This window comes from Rattus norvegicus, chromosome 5 (genome assembly GCF_021556685.1).
Source record: "Rattus norvegicus strain SHRSP/BbbUtx chromosome 5, alternate assembly SHRSP_T2T, whole genome shotgun sequence".
Classification (NCBI taxonomy): Eukaryota; Metazoa; Chordata; class Mammalia; order Rodentia; family Muridae; genus Rattus; species Rattus norvegicus.
The window spans coordinates 18464039-18478228 of NC_141538.1; the positions used below are offsets into that span (position 1 = coordinate 18464039).

A 14190-nucleotide genomic window follows, 5' to 3' on the forward strand; every position below is an offset into this window, starting at 1 on the left:
CTCAGACAAATCTTCCTCCATAAGCACTTCAACAAACAGTCTGATTTATGACTTTGTACAGATAGGTTGTAATCTTCTATTTCATATAACACAGCATTAAAAAGTGAAGGGTTTATTTAGTTTCTCCTTGGGGCTCAAAGAAATGTTGCTGTGCAAATTAAAGCTTATCAAATCAAGTATGCACGGCTGCATACAGGAAGTGTTAATGAGAAACACAAAGGCTTCAGGGCTGTGACAATAGATAAAACTAGGCCTAGGCAGCCTGTGATGAGAGGTAATCCTAATCAGCCGACAGCTGGAGGTTCACGGCAGTAATTTATAGTAGAAGGCCATAGCCACATTAGATAGTCAAGGGAGACACTGTACAGAATATACTTAAGTGAGGCTGCAGTCAGCAACAGAGTCCCAATTCAAATTTTACTGTAAATCAAATATTTCTAAATGTTACTATGATGGGAAAGAATATGTAGCAATTAAGTATAGTATCACTCAAATTTTGTGACTTTGTGTATACACAAAGGCAAATACCTATCATTTCTAATTTATTTTTTTATCTCTGTATCACTGTACACTGTGATTGGGGATGAATGCTGGGCTGAGATGACATGGATAGAAGAGATAGTTCTAGTAAGCAAGCACACACAGCTATAACACTCACTCTCTCTGAAAAGAGCCTATGATCCACTGACCCAAAAAAGAGTACCTACGTGATTACCACAGGTATACTGCACAATGACACAAAGGCTAAGGGGGGAATAAAGCCTAAGGCCTGAGGCGGAAGAATGAACACTGTAATGGAACAGTAACAGTTGATAGAACACCTTCTGTTCAGTTTTCTTTTTCTAGACTACTACTTCCTGGCTTTGGGGAAGCACAAGAGTTGTGAACTGGAAAAGGAATGGTTGTGGTGATAAAAGGACAGACACACTGACATTCAAACTTAAATGCATACTGGCTAAGATTCTGAAGTGGTTCTGTTTAAGAGCAACTAGACTGAGCTTAGTTATAACTTAACTGAAGTGGTGAAGTAAAACACCAGTAGATTAGGGCATTACATAGCAAATTTTATGAAGGGACCAATGAAAGCTAGGGTTTTGGAGCATGCTTCAGCTGTCTTTTTAAATACTAAAGAGCTTCCATTCCACAGAGCAAAGGAGTCTTCTTTTTCAGATGTATTGGTATCGCTTTGAAGCAGTTCCATTCTCAAAACTCAGCTCCTTTACAAATCCTGTCTCAGAATTCAGCTGCTTCCAGACCTACTGTGACTTTTAAACTTAGGTATACAAGTAAGTTAAAAATCTAACCAAAGGATGTTTGTTTGCATTCTTCAGTTACTCAAATTTATTTTGGCAAAAACACAAAAAGAAAGGGTGGAGAATATACCTAGTATGGGGGACATAAGCTATTAGAATAGGAACAATAACCCAAATCTGTTATGGTACAAACAATGAAAGGGTTAACATAATCATCTCTGTTCTTACTATTCAACTTTGGCCAAAAGCAGTAGCTGAAAACAAATCCATGGATGTGCGTGGTGGGCTGTATTAAAGCTGTGGCAGAAGCTCCCACACTGCTGCAGGACCAATGTCTCAAGTCATACAATGGATGCCTGGCAGCGCAGATATGATGAACTCTTTATATACTGCTTCTATGCACAAATATCTAAGGCAAAGATTAACTCTTGTAATAAAATATAAACGTGCCCTCTCAAGATAGTCCATCATACTATACTCACCCTACAAGTCAGGAGAGATAGGATTATCTACCTGGTGGATGAAATAAGGCAAATGAAGTAGTCACTGTGTTAGAAAGCAAGGGCACTTTACCTCCATTACAAGAGGGATTGTGGCCCATAATGCTCCTGAAACTAAGGAGAAAAGAGGAAGCTAGGGGTGCGCATACGTAACTAGAGAGACAATACACACATTACAAAGTGTGGACAGATTCCTAGACTCCAGCTTGCCAATCCAAGCTATAAACCATCTGCTAATTTTGTTAGAATATGGTTAGCAGACATTAAACATCTACACTTCAAATCTTGATTACAAGCTGACCTTGCTGCACAGATGTCAGAGCAGTTTACTATGACAAAAGGTTTTGTACTTCATTGTCTTTGAAGAATTATATAATTAATGCTCCCTACCCCAAAACTAGTTGGCAAAGATGCTGGTCTTCCCCCTATTCTGAACATCAGACTGATCTATCACATTTAAAGGCAATGGCTGGCTAAACCTCACTTGTAGGGTGAATAAAGAATTTTAAGATATCTTGATGGGGCAAGACATATGCAGGGCACAAAGGTTATGAATATTTGGAGTTAGTCAGCAGTGCCTGTGTCCCCTCTAAAAGGGAAAAAGGGAAGAGGTATTGCTGGGTAAGCCTCTAAATCTTGAAAGTAACACGTCTCCGCCTGTGTATGTTGTTTTGGGCCATTTACCAAAAACTTTTAAGACTGTCTACTTGTTCAAATTACAAAGCAAAAACCACTCTTTTATAAGGTCTAGATTAGCATATAAGCTTTTTAACCCTTAGACCAACATTCGAGCAGATATTTGAAGTATGGCTAACAGATAAATGATGCATAGAAATACTGCATACTCTAGGATAACCATAAGACCCTAGAGATTGGGAGTCAGTATTTTCCTTTTTGCAGAGTTATCATCAAGTACTCTATTTCTTGTACAGACTAAAAACCTTACCACAATAATCTTCTAAATTACTATGTGAGGCCATAGTACTGTCTATAGTAGTTACTTTTCTGTTGCTGTGATAAAACATTATGAGCAAGACATTAGATTCATAGAATAAGAGTGACATTTTTGCATGGATGAAGTATAAAGTCCAAATGTAATAGTACTCTGAACCTAAGACCATTCTGTGACCATTGTCACATAACAATAGCAGAACTTGAAATTGGTGCAAGTAATTGGTGCTTTTCCAAAGAAAAGCAACAGAAATGTGGTCTATGCTTATTTAGAAGTGATTTACTTCTACAGGAAGTAATTCTTGGAGGTCAGTGAGATCGCTCAGTGGGTAGAGTACTTGCCACACAAGCTGATTTAAGCTGGAATTCCAGAAACTACATAAAACCAAGTGTGGTAGCATAGCATACCTCTGTAATCCAGCATGCTACTAGTAACATGGGAGGGAGAGGTAGAGACTCCTGAGTCCTGAAGGATAACTATTCTGAGTATTCAGTAGTAAATGTTAACAAAAGAGGCCCTGTGTCAAACAAAGTGGAAATCAAGGCTGCCCTATGATCTCCATGCATGGCATAATACACATATGACCCTTTCCCCAAGCATTTTTTAAATTAGTTATCACATTGGCCACTGCTGCCCCCTCCATTGTACTGAACCAATAAGTACAAATGTTATATGCTACATAGCTGGTGTAATTGCATACTGTCTAATAGAATAAAGGAAAACAGTTTACCTGGGATGCCTCTAGGCATTACCATGTCTAGTAAGGGAACAACAACAACAACAACAAAAAAAAAACAGAAACAAAAACAAAAACAAAAAACTAATGAAGAACTATACCACCTAAGAATGTGGATGTAGTTCAGTGGTGTACTTGCCTAGCATGTACAAAGCTCTGGGTTTAGACAGACAGACACGCACATACATACACACACACACACACACACACACACACACACACACACACACACACACCTTTTAAAAAGTTAAAGTAAAAATCTATGGCAACTGTATTATAAAAGTAAATGGTAGTCTCCTTACAAAGATTTCAATCTGCCACCAGATAAAGCACTGGCTAACGTAATGAACAAATGGAGTAGATAACAGAAGAAGCTACATATATTTATCAGTTGCAATGGTAATTAGAGAAATAAAGGCTAGTGATTAAATCTAACCACATTTTCTTTAATGTTTCTTAAGGTTTTATAAACCCTTCTTCTATTCTGATGGTTTATGAAGTAAGATACAATAATGGTAGTTATTCTCTATTTTTTTCAGCTTTTAACCTGTAGAATGGCAATCATTGTAACAAAACAAAAAAGAAAAGGAACAAATGTTCAATCGAGGAAGGGTAAAAAACATCAATTTGAGTCTTACCTTTGAAAACAGAGAGGATAAGGAAATCTTAGGCATGTGTGGGACAAAAGTTACATCATGTGAAACAAATATGATATTAATTGAAGTGTCTTTATTTGGACATCCAATATGAATAAAGGAATATCGACATCTGACTACTATGTTTAAAACAGGGTACAATGCTAGACTGCTCTCTCCCATAACACTGCTACCAACTCTTTTGTAATCTCATATATTCTTCAAGGCAGAGATTCTACATTTCCCAAAATCCCTTGAAGAGCTTCAAATATGCAATAAAAGAACACCTGCAAGGTTTGGAAGACAGAAGAGAGGCCCGGTCCTATTCTCCAGAAGTGGTTGTAGCCGGTTGTGTCACAGAAACTTTCTGACAAGTAACTGAAAACAACTCATTTTATGTTGTAGATTTAAGCCAACGTTCGCAGCTTTTAAGAGGTTCTTTAGTACTGTGGTAGCTTCCCAGTGAGCCATGGAGAATCAACTTTGATGGTTACTTCAGAGGATGTCTTGATCTTTAAGAGAGCTTGACAAAGTTTCACTAAACATTAGTCAGTCTTTTTTAGACTCCAAAGACAACTGTTCTTGTCAAGCTTGCACTGCTCAGCTGTAGCATGAAGTCTGTACGTCAGTTTGGAGAAAATTTCCCACTCCTGCAATCTGATCTCTCTCAATACTGGATCAAATTCTTCATCTCCTACTCTTGGCTTCTCATCACTCTAGCTTGCTATCAGCAAGAATCTTGGAAGGTCAATTGGAAAGGCTAAAATTTCCTTTCATTTCATTGCTTTTTTGATCTGTTACTGATCCTGATCCTGTTACCCAGAATAAACTTGCACTAGTCCATGCTATACTAAGTAAGAACTAAACTCAAGTTTTATAGTACAGCTACTTCAATAATTCTAATATATTCTATTACCAGTTTACCATCCAGTTCTTTAATGGGCTTTTTCACAGTCATTACACTGTTTTGACTTTTTGTCTTCAAAGATTTATTTCCACAAGTCTATTAAACCCTCTTACCTCCCATAAATACAAAAAGAGCTAGTCTAAAATCAGCATTACAATACAGGCAGAAACATACATACACATACACACATACATGCACACATGCACGCTAACAATACAATACTCACATTGAGAACTAATGATAGGACTAAATGACAGATTTACCATACTGTGTAAAATCCCACCACAAAATGGAAATACTAAACCCATCTGTGGTAACAAAACAAACAAAAAAAGACATTAAAAATATAAGAAGAAACACATAAGCAAGAAATCTAGAATTTAAAAGAATTAGCTTTCCAACCAGAGAAAACAAAAATGAAATTGTAGTGTCCAGAAAGCAATATTGAGGACCATTCTGCATATTCTCATTGGCATAAACTCTAAAAAATTATATAGGAAAAGAAAAGCAATTTCAACTGAAAAATTTAGTAAAAAGTACAAATCACATGTTTCAAAAACATTTTTCTGAAAACAATTTGTGTTTCCTTTTTAAGACAAAGTCTAGCCTAAATTAGTTCACTCTGTAGCCCAGGCTTGACTCCATAGCAATCCTCCTGTCTCAGACTCCCAAGCACTTGGATTATAGGCATAAGCTCTCACGCCTAGCTCCAACAGTAGTAAATTTATGTAATATTATTTTCATGTTTGTGATAAATAGTATTCTACAGGTAAAAATTCCTCAGTTCCTCTACTTAATTATAGAAAAATCAACAAATCAAGATATTATAATTAACACATACATCTGAAATAGTAAATTACATTCTAAGCTTAATACTTACCTTTTAGCTATTTGATTCTCAAGATGTTTAACTTTTTCTAATAACTCTTTCTCAACAAGTTCTCTCTCCAGCTTAAATTCATCTAGTGCAGTTTGAATGGCTTCATCTTTTTCAAAATTAAGCTTCTGAATTAACTGTTCTTTGTCTTGTTCGTGGTTCATGGCCAATCTTTCCTTGTCTTTCTCAAGGTTCTGTATAAGAGCTTTATACTTCTCTTCTTGTTGGGTTATTTTTTCATCTTTCTGTTTTTCAAGAGCACTCAGTTCTGAGTTCAATTTAGTCTGCAATTCAACTATTTGTTCTTTCAGTTTTTTTTCTATTTCAAATGCTTGGTGATGCAAAGCTGTAACACTGTCTAATTCAGCCTTAAGTATATTAGATTCTTCCTCATGTCTACTGATTAACTCTGAAATGCACTGATCTTTTTCAATTGTCATTAAAGATCTTAACTCTGATAAACCCACCTGATAACTCTCACTATTATCATGAATTTTTTGGTTTAATTTATTTATTTCTGTTCTTAAGTTTTCGGTTTCTTGTTCAAGTAGAGACTTCAGTGTTTCCTTCTGCTGTGTTCTGCTCTCTTCCAGCAAGATCTTTATTTCATCTGTTTCTGCTTCCTTCAGTGCAAGTTCAACCTCTAACTTACACCTCATGTCTGACAAGTCAGAAACCTTGACTTTCAATTCCTGCAGCTGCTGCTCTTTCTCCTGAATAGCTGAGGCATGAGATTCTAGCATCTGGTCAATTTTTTGCTGATTTTCCTTTTTTAATTTCTCCAAAGATACTTTGTGGTCTGTTATAACTTTCTCAAACTCCTCTGTGTGCCTGATGTGCAGTGTGTCTTCTAATTCCTTCAAGTGATTTTGTTCTAGGCACTGAAATTCAGCTCTCAATGACTCTATTTTTTCATCATGCAGTTTTTTCAGGTCTTCTAACACCATTTCTCGTGACTGCTTCAGTTCTTTAATTTCACTGTTTTGAGTATGCATTATATTTTCCATCTCTAACAACTTCTGATCCTTCTCATGCTGCATGCAGACAATAGCATCCTTTTCATGCTTAATTATCGCAAATTCACTGTCTTTATTTTGTAAAGCCTCCTCAAGGGATACTAAATCTTCTTTCAATTTTAAAATTTTATTTACATTTTCTTCACTGTCTTTTTCTAGAGTATTAAGTTTACATTCATACTCAATTTTTAAAGATTGGAGTTCTTGCTGATGTTTTTCCTTTAGTGTTATTTCTAGGGAACATTTTACTTTGTCAATAATATTTCTTATTTCTACAGCTGTACATTTTAAATAATTTGATAAGTCACACTGTTCTTTCTGTACAAATGTTCTGAAGTGGCACAGATCATCCTTGATGGTTTGTATACTGATGTGAGAGTCTTGGGCAGCAACTCTGCATTTCTCGAGCTGGACATGTAGCGCAGCGCGATCCCCAAAGCCCTCGTTTCCACGTGTGCTTGTGTCCTGCATGCGCCTACTATCTATTGCATTGATGACTGAAGAGTAAAGCGACTCCACCATCATTTCTGGACTTTGTGGATCACTTATAGGGTTCGGAGACGATAAATTTTCTTCTATCACAAACTCATTCACAGCAGACATAAAATCAGACTCAGGGCTTTCTGCTAATGAGTCCAAGTCTATAGAAGCCTGGTGAACTGTTTGCTCTGTGTTTGGATGGGAGACGGTTTCAAAATCAAATGTGTGAGCATCGATGCTATCCGGAGACAGCTCTTCTAAGGGACACGCTGCCGGACATAGAGTATCCTGAACAGTTAGTGGAGGAGGAGCTTTTGGTGAGGTAGTAGTTGTAATGCCTGTTGTACTTTCTATTCTTGGAGAAGCAGCTGACTGTGGAGATGCCTGACTTGTGGATACCTAAAACACAAAGTGAAAGTCTCAAAAATCTATAACAGTGCAAACATCTTATATTAATAAATATATTTAAAATTCATTTGCCTTTTGTTCATTCAGCAGATCTGTAATGGTCTGTGACATTTCATCCAAACTTTGTGCTGCTTTTACCAAATTATGTAGGGCAAGTACATGCTGGTGTAGAGGTTCAAAGTCACAAAGTAAAGGAACCCTGAAAAAGAATGATAGATTTTTAGTTTCTAACAAAAACTGCAAACAAATTATTTCACTCTGTTAAAAACAATGAACAACCTGGCCAGTCCTTCTTAAGCAAGGACAGGCAGACTGAAAGAAGCCTGTACGATCATTAAAAACATCCAGTGTAACAAGTTAGGGAAGCCACAAGAAAACAAATCATAGCGTTCATCATTTTAAGGTCAATTCTAGTCAAAAGTAGTCATGGCTGTTACCTGAGGAATGGCTGCACTTCTGAAGGACAAAATGATTGAAGAAACTGTAAATCTTTTAATGATATATCTGGAAGTTCACAGTCAAATTTTCGAGGCTTCTGAGTCTATAAATGGAAATTTATAAGAGGAAGTCTATAAATGGAATTTATTTACGATGATGTCTTGCAACAATTAAATCCACTCTAAGAGACTGACAAACACATATCAAATGATCTTCTCACAATTACAAGAGAATAATAATAAAACTAAACAAAAGACCGTGCAAACATGACAGAGCACGCTAGCTCTATGCAGCTTTAATCGTCTGGAAATTGAGTTTCTTGGTGGTAACTAGTAGGCTTGTTCTTTAGCACCATTCTATAGACATTCTAGTATCTCACCAACACTAAATGGCGCCATGTTACACCGGGTAGACGCTATTCTCCAATCTTCCCTGGACTTGAGAATGGTCACGAGAGGTCTCTCTACAGTAAACTTTGTTGATGTACCTTAGGAAGATTTTTTTTTCTTTTCTCTTCTCATTTTGAAGAATTCAAACTTTAATTCTAGATGAAAAACGAACTGTAAAGATCTACTAGCTGTTTTCTTATAATCCTGGCCAGAATTAGTATCTTTTAAAAGTAACTCCAATTATCTTAACCACTAGTCAAGAAGATTTAAGCATGTCAGGATAATCTTCATAAAACAGGCTCACTGATAAATGAGTATGTGAATGCTAATTATAACTGTGCATTCTGAAGAAGTACTGCCATGCAGAAAAATGTTTGAAATTGATGTCTTAATATGGTGGGGGGACACAGCATTTCCTAAATTTCTTTGATCATGAAACATGTTTCTTTCTATTTAAATAATTGATAAGCCCAGCTAACTGCCCTTAAATATATCGAGTGATATTTTCATGTTTAATTTTAAGGAAGATTTACTGAAGATTTAAGTTATTGACTCAAATAATGAAGTGGCATGGAGACAATGGGATGAAATGACAACAGACAGCAGAAAGACTACAAAAAGATACAATGAAAAGCAGAAAAAACAAAAAAACAAAAAAAAAAAAAAAGAAAAAAAAACAAAACTGCATTGCCGCTGATTATGCCAGCCTACTCTGAGCTCTTGGACAATAAAACAGTGGTGAAGCACTCACTCACGCCTTGGTAGTAAGCTCGCTAACTGAAGACCTGCTCAACAGAAAGAGACCATGTCTGGTACTGGAAACCTAACTGCTACTCAGTCCTAGTGATATCAGGATTATTATAGGAGAACACAGAACCACTGATTCACTAATAACATAATCCCTCACAGCAATCTTCAAATATCTGTCCTTATACCTACAAACACGCATACATTCTCACCCTTCATCAAGGGAACTGCTCTTCTGCAATAAGGACTACAGAAAACTAAAACTGAAGGATACCTCTATAAATACTTCAGCACTAAAGACTCAATGGAAAGAGGGGACAGAAAGATTGTAGGAGACAGGGGATCGGGGACTTCTAGTAACATCAGAAGCTATACCCACACATATCACCAACATGACCACCTGAACATGAGTTAAACAAGACAGACACTAACAAAACACCAAGATGCATGGGGGAAAGCCCACAATGCCTTAACCCTACATAAAGAACTACAAACAACTGAGTAAAGCTGGGAGCAGGAGAGGTGACCTTTCCCAGGGTTGGGCACACTAATCAATTGTCCAGTGCCAAATGGTCAACTCTGAAAATATGCATGCATGTAGGTAGCATTATATGAACTCAGATTATGCCTAAGAATATTTATGTATACACATATATGCATATAATACCAACGGCTTTTTAAAGTCCATGATTTGAGATTAGAAGGTGTATATAGGAGATTTTAGTGGGAAGAAAGGGAAGGGAGAAACACTGTAATTAAAATATAATCTCAAACACAAAATTATTAACACATATTAAAGCTTACACCAGATAACCCTTAAAGCCAGAACATTTTATGGTAATTCAATCCTATCACTCACAACTTCTTCTGTTTCTGATAAATGCCTCTAATACTAAAAAATGAGGCTTTATAACATAGAATTTAGTCTTGGTTAGAAAATACATACACAAAATGAGGAAGGCCAGGAGTCCAGTCCCTTAAACAGACGATTTCTTAAAAAGGACTTCCCTGTACAAAGAAACCAGGAACATAATTATTTTAGAAATTACTTAAGGGTCAAAAAATAAAGAAAGAAAAGGGTAAATAAATGAATACTTACTAAATAATTTCCCAAAGGACTCCCTTTTTGACTTTTCAGCTTCATACAATTGTTTTCCATCTTTGACTAAAGCACCGGCCCACTTAGAAGACGAACATTCATATTAATAAATATACCAATTATGAAAACTAGTGCATAATTAAATAATTAGAATTGCTTACCTCTCTGTAGTGTTTAATGAACATTTTTCTCCTTACAACCTCAACAACAGCTAGGCAGTACATCTGAGGAACTGTACTAAGAGCCTCAACAATTCTGACTCTTTCTAATAGCTCTATTACAAGGCGGAGTAGTGCTTGCAGTTTTTCTCCATCTTGATCAGCATGAAGCATCACAAAACAACACCACCTACAGATAAAGAATCATTTTTCTCAACAGCTCCAATATTTGCTAAAAGTCATCTTGTAGGTAAGCTATAAAGACCAAGGCTCTATAAAGTCCAACCCCAAGGTTAGTCAATACGCATTTCAATGTAATCATTAGGGGGAAATTACTGTTGTTCCTGGGAAGATTAAAATATGAAGAAGTTCTTACTTCAGTCTGACATGCAGATTGTTTGCTAGCTCTTGTTTGGCAGTGGTACACTTCTGTTTAATGTCCAACAGTTTTCTGTGGTTTTGCAACATAATCATTAGCTGATTTGCATGACTCAGGCACAGATCAGGTAGCACAGATGCATCCTTCAAGTTTTCTGCTCTCATCTGATTAGCTAAAAATCCCTTTGGGAAGGAAAAGTTTTAAGAATGTTTAATTTTGTTACATAAATGACATAAGCTGTCAAGTAAGAGAAAAATGGACAACGAACTACTTTTCATTTAGATTTCTAAAATTTCTATCTCATTAACGGGAGAAAACAAAAGAAATAGCCATTCTAAGGACAGAAAGCCAATTTACAATAATCTGTACCTTGAAAGCTTTATTACAATAATTAACCCAAACACAAGCCAAAAACAAACAAATTCTTTGAAATGTCAGGGAAACACAAAATCTAAGCTATCTTAGACTTTTATAATATTTGTGTTTCCTTATTAAAAATAAGCACATGAAACATCAACATCACAAGGAATAAAAATGTAACAACCACCAGAAGACACAGCACAGCAGGAAGACGACCTGGGCTACCTGGGAAAACTGCAGTCCACGAAATACGGAAGGACTGGTAGGAGAGGGTGAAAGGAATGAGGGAGAGGGATGGTGGCACAAAATGAAATTCAGCTATTTGGTTCTGGGACTGGAAACAAGTGGTGCTGAACACAATACCTGAGCAAGCTCTTTCTGTTCATTCACCAGCCTGCTACAGCTAGCAATCATCTGGTCCAAGGCATACAGCCGATCTTCAAGTCCTTTAATGGCTTTCATATTCTGATTATCAAGTTTGGCAATAGTTTGATGGCATTCTAACATAAACGGTTGAATAATCTTTGGGTCAAGCTAAATGAGAAGGAAACACATGTGAGTAGAATCTACGGAGTCAGATACAAAAGAGAAAATGATACAAAAAAAACCAATGCACTAGGAATCGAGTTATAGTTCCAAAGAAAGGTTGATAGAATGAACCTCATGCTAAACAACTGGTGTTAAACAAACCACAATACAAAAATCAAGAGCATAATTTCAGGAATCACAAATCTCAATCAATGCTCTAATTTGAACAAGACTCAGTATCCCTAAGAATATGTTATTTTCAAAGTAATCAAGGTCATATAAAGTGGAGCTAATGACGAACCCATTCTTTTGCTGGTAACTCATCAATTCATCTTCTCTCAAAGCATCTTCCACAGCCAGGTACGTTGACATATGTTTGTAATTCAGAACTCAGGACACAAGGTAGAAAGACCAAAGGTTCAGGCCAGCATTAGTTAACTCAGCAAGGGTTAAAAGAATTAAAAGAGTTGAAAAGGCAATGTTTTTCTTCTCATCTGGGACAGAATGCTTAATTTAAACTTTCTACTGTAAGGAAATGGCTTGATCAATAAGGCTTCTTAATCTTTAATCGTTCCTGTTCTCTGACTTTTTATTTCTATCTGTTTGTAGTGTAAAATTTAATTATATGATGCATTTGAAGGTGATTGTTTTCTAGTAAACTGTCTGGTCACAGGTATTAAATGACCTTGTTTCATAAAAGGCTCCTAGAACTGTGGCATAATATACTACCTTTGTTTATCTCCTCATCCTCAGGTTCTGCTGCTTCCTTCACAGATTCCTCCTCAGATTTGGATTACTCTGTATGGTTTTAGCATTCATTAAGCATAACATTTATTTATTTATTTTGAGGCACAGTCTCATTCAAGGAACTCACACTACATTGCCCAGGCTAGTCTCAAATTTTCAGTGTTGGGATTACATGTGGGAACTGTCACCAATAACTTGAAAGAACATTTTATTTCTTTATCACTATTGATATTGTAGTACTAGTAACTAAACCTAGAGCCTTGGTGGGTAAAAAGACATGAGCCAAAAAGGAATGCCCTCTCTCCTTACACAGTGAGTCCTGGGAATTAAGATGAGGTTTTAGGCTTTTACTCACTGAGTCATCTTGCCAGATTCTAAGCTCAAGTTTTAATGAAGAAAAACTAGCACAGCTTTTCAAGCCTCAGAAGGCACTATGAATACCTGCCAATATAAACACATGGATAGCAACCAAGTGATTTCTTCAACTATGTTTATTTTGTGTTTGTGCAAACACATGTAAATGGATACACGTGTGTGGGCATGAATGTAAATGTATGTATGTGTGTGTGTGTGTCATATATATATATACACATATATACATACATACATACATACATACATACATACATACATGCAGGTCAAAGGACAACTTGTGAGAGTTAATTCCCTCCTGAGGCCATCTAAGACCCAAACATCAGATTCAAGATATCCTTTACCCACTGAGTTATCTCATTGATCAAGGTCTTTTTGGCTACTCTTGATGTGTAAAGGAAGAATTTGACTAGGCTCTTTAAATGAGGTTAGAGGAAGGTAAAACAGGAAGATAATTCAAGTGATGTGAACAGTGGTCAGAAAGAGAAAAACAATGGATTTATCTTGAATTAGTTTAACATAATTCCTAAAAACCTTACTGTAATAAAAATTTATTTAATATTTTATGGATGATTTTATTTCATTTTCCCAAAGATAATAAAAACTACAACTTCCAGGTAATGTTTTTATTGATATAAATCATACTAATAATTATTTAAGTTTCTACCATCAGCATTTATTGATATATTAATCTTTACTCATGAGTGAAGTTATAAAACCAACTCTCTAATCTTCTCTATTCCTAACTATACAACCTTCAAACAAACTGCCCTCCCTCTATACAGAGCTAATTATCCAATAAATAGAACAGTGCACACATTTACTCCCAGCATGTGAGAATCAGAAGAATTTCAAGGCAAGGACTACATAATGAATCCCTGACTTTGAGAGACAGAAAGACAGACAAATAAAGTGGCTTGAAAGATATACTAGAAATACTAAAGATCAATAAACTCTGGAAAGTGTAAAGTGAGCTAAGTATAAACATGCAACCCACGTATACAAGCATAAATCCTCTACATTTGTGAAATAGAAGTCTACAAGAAAAATCAACAATTATAGAATCTTATGTATAAATTAAAACTGTGTTGCAAACAAAACAACTACAAAAATTATCATCTAGCAGTCAATACAAATATAAAGCTAGGGATTCAAATTTATAAACACAAGAGTAATTCACAAGTGTCAGAAATTACAAAAATTAAAACT

General features: G+C 36.0%; 1 protein-coding gene across 9 annotated transcripts in view; it reads right to left on the reverse strand.

Moving 5' to 3' along the window:
• The window catches only part of Rb1cc1 (RB1-inducible coiled-coil 1), a 63832-nt gene that overhangs the window by 15510 nt on the left and 34132 nt on the right, over window positions 1-14190 (reverse strand). For all 9 annotated transcript variants that reach the window (XR_015619629.1, XR_015619628.1, XR_015619627.1 and 6 more), the window contains 8 exon segments: window positions 11698-11868; window positions 10972-11156; window positions 10599-10785; window positions 10438-10519; window positions 10285-10346; window positions 8202-8305; window positions 7837-7963; window positions 5864-7755 (listed from right to left, as the gene is read on the reverse strand). Coding sequence is in view for 4 of the 9 variants with exons in the window: in NM_001107901.1 (NP_001101371.1) it covers window positions 5864-7755; window positions 7837-7963; window positions 8202-8305; window positions 10285-10346; window positions 10438-10519; window positions 10599-10785; window positions 10972-11156; window positions 11698-11868 (2810 nt within the window). In the remaining 5 variants the exon portion in view is untranslated.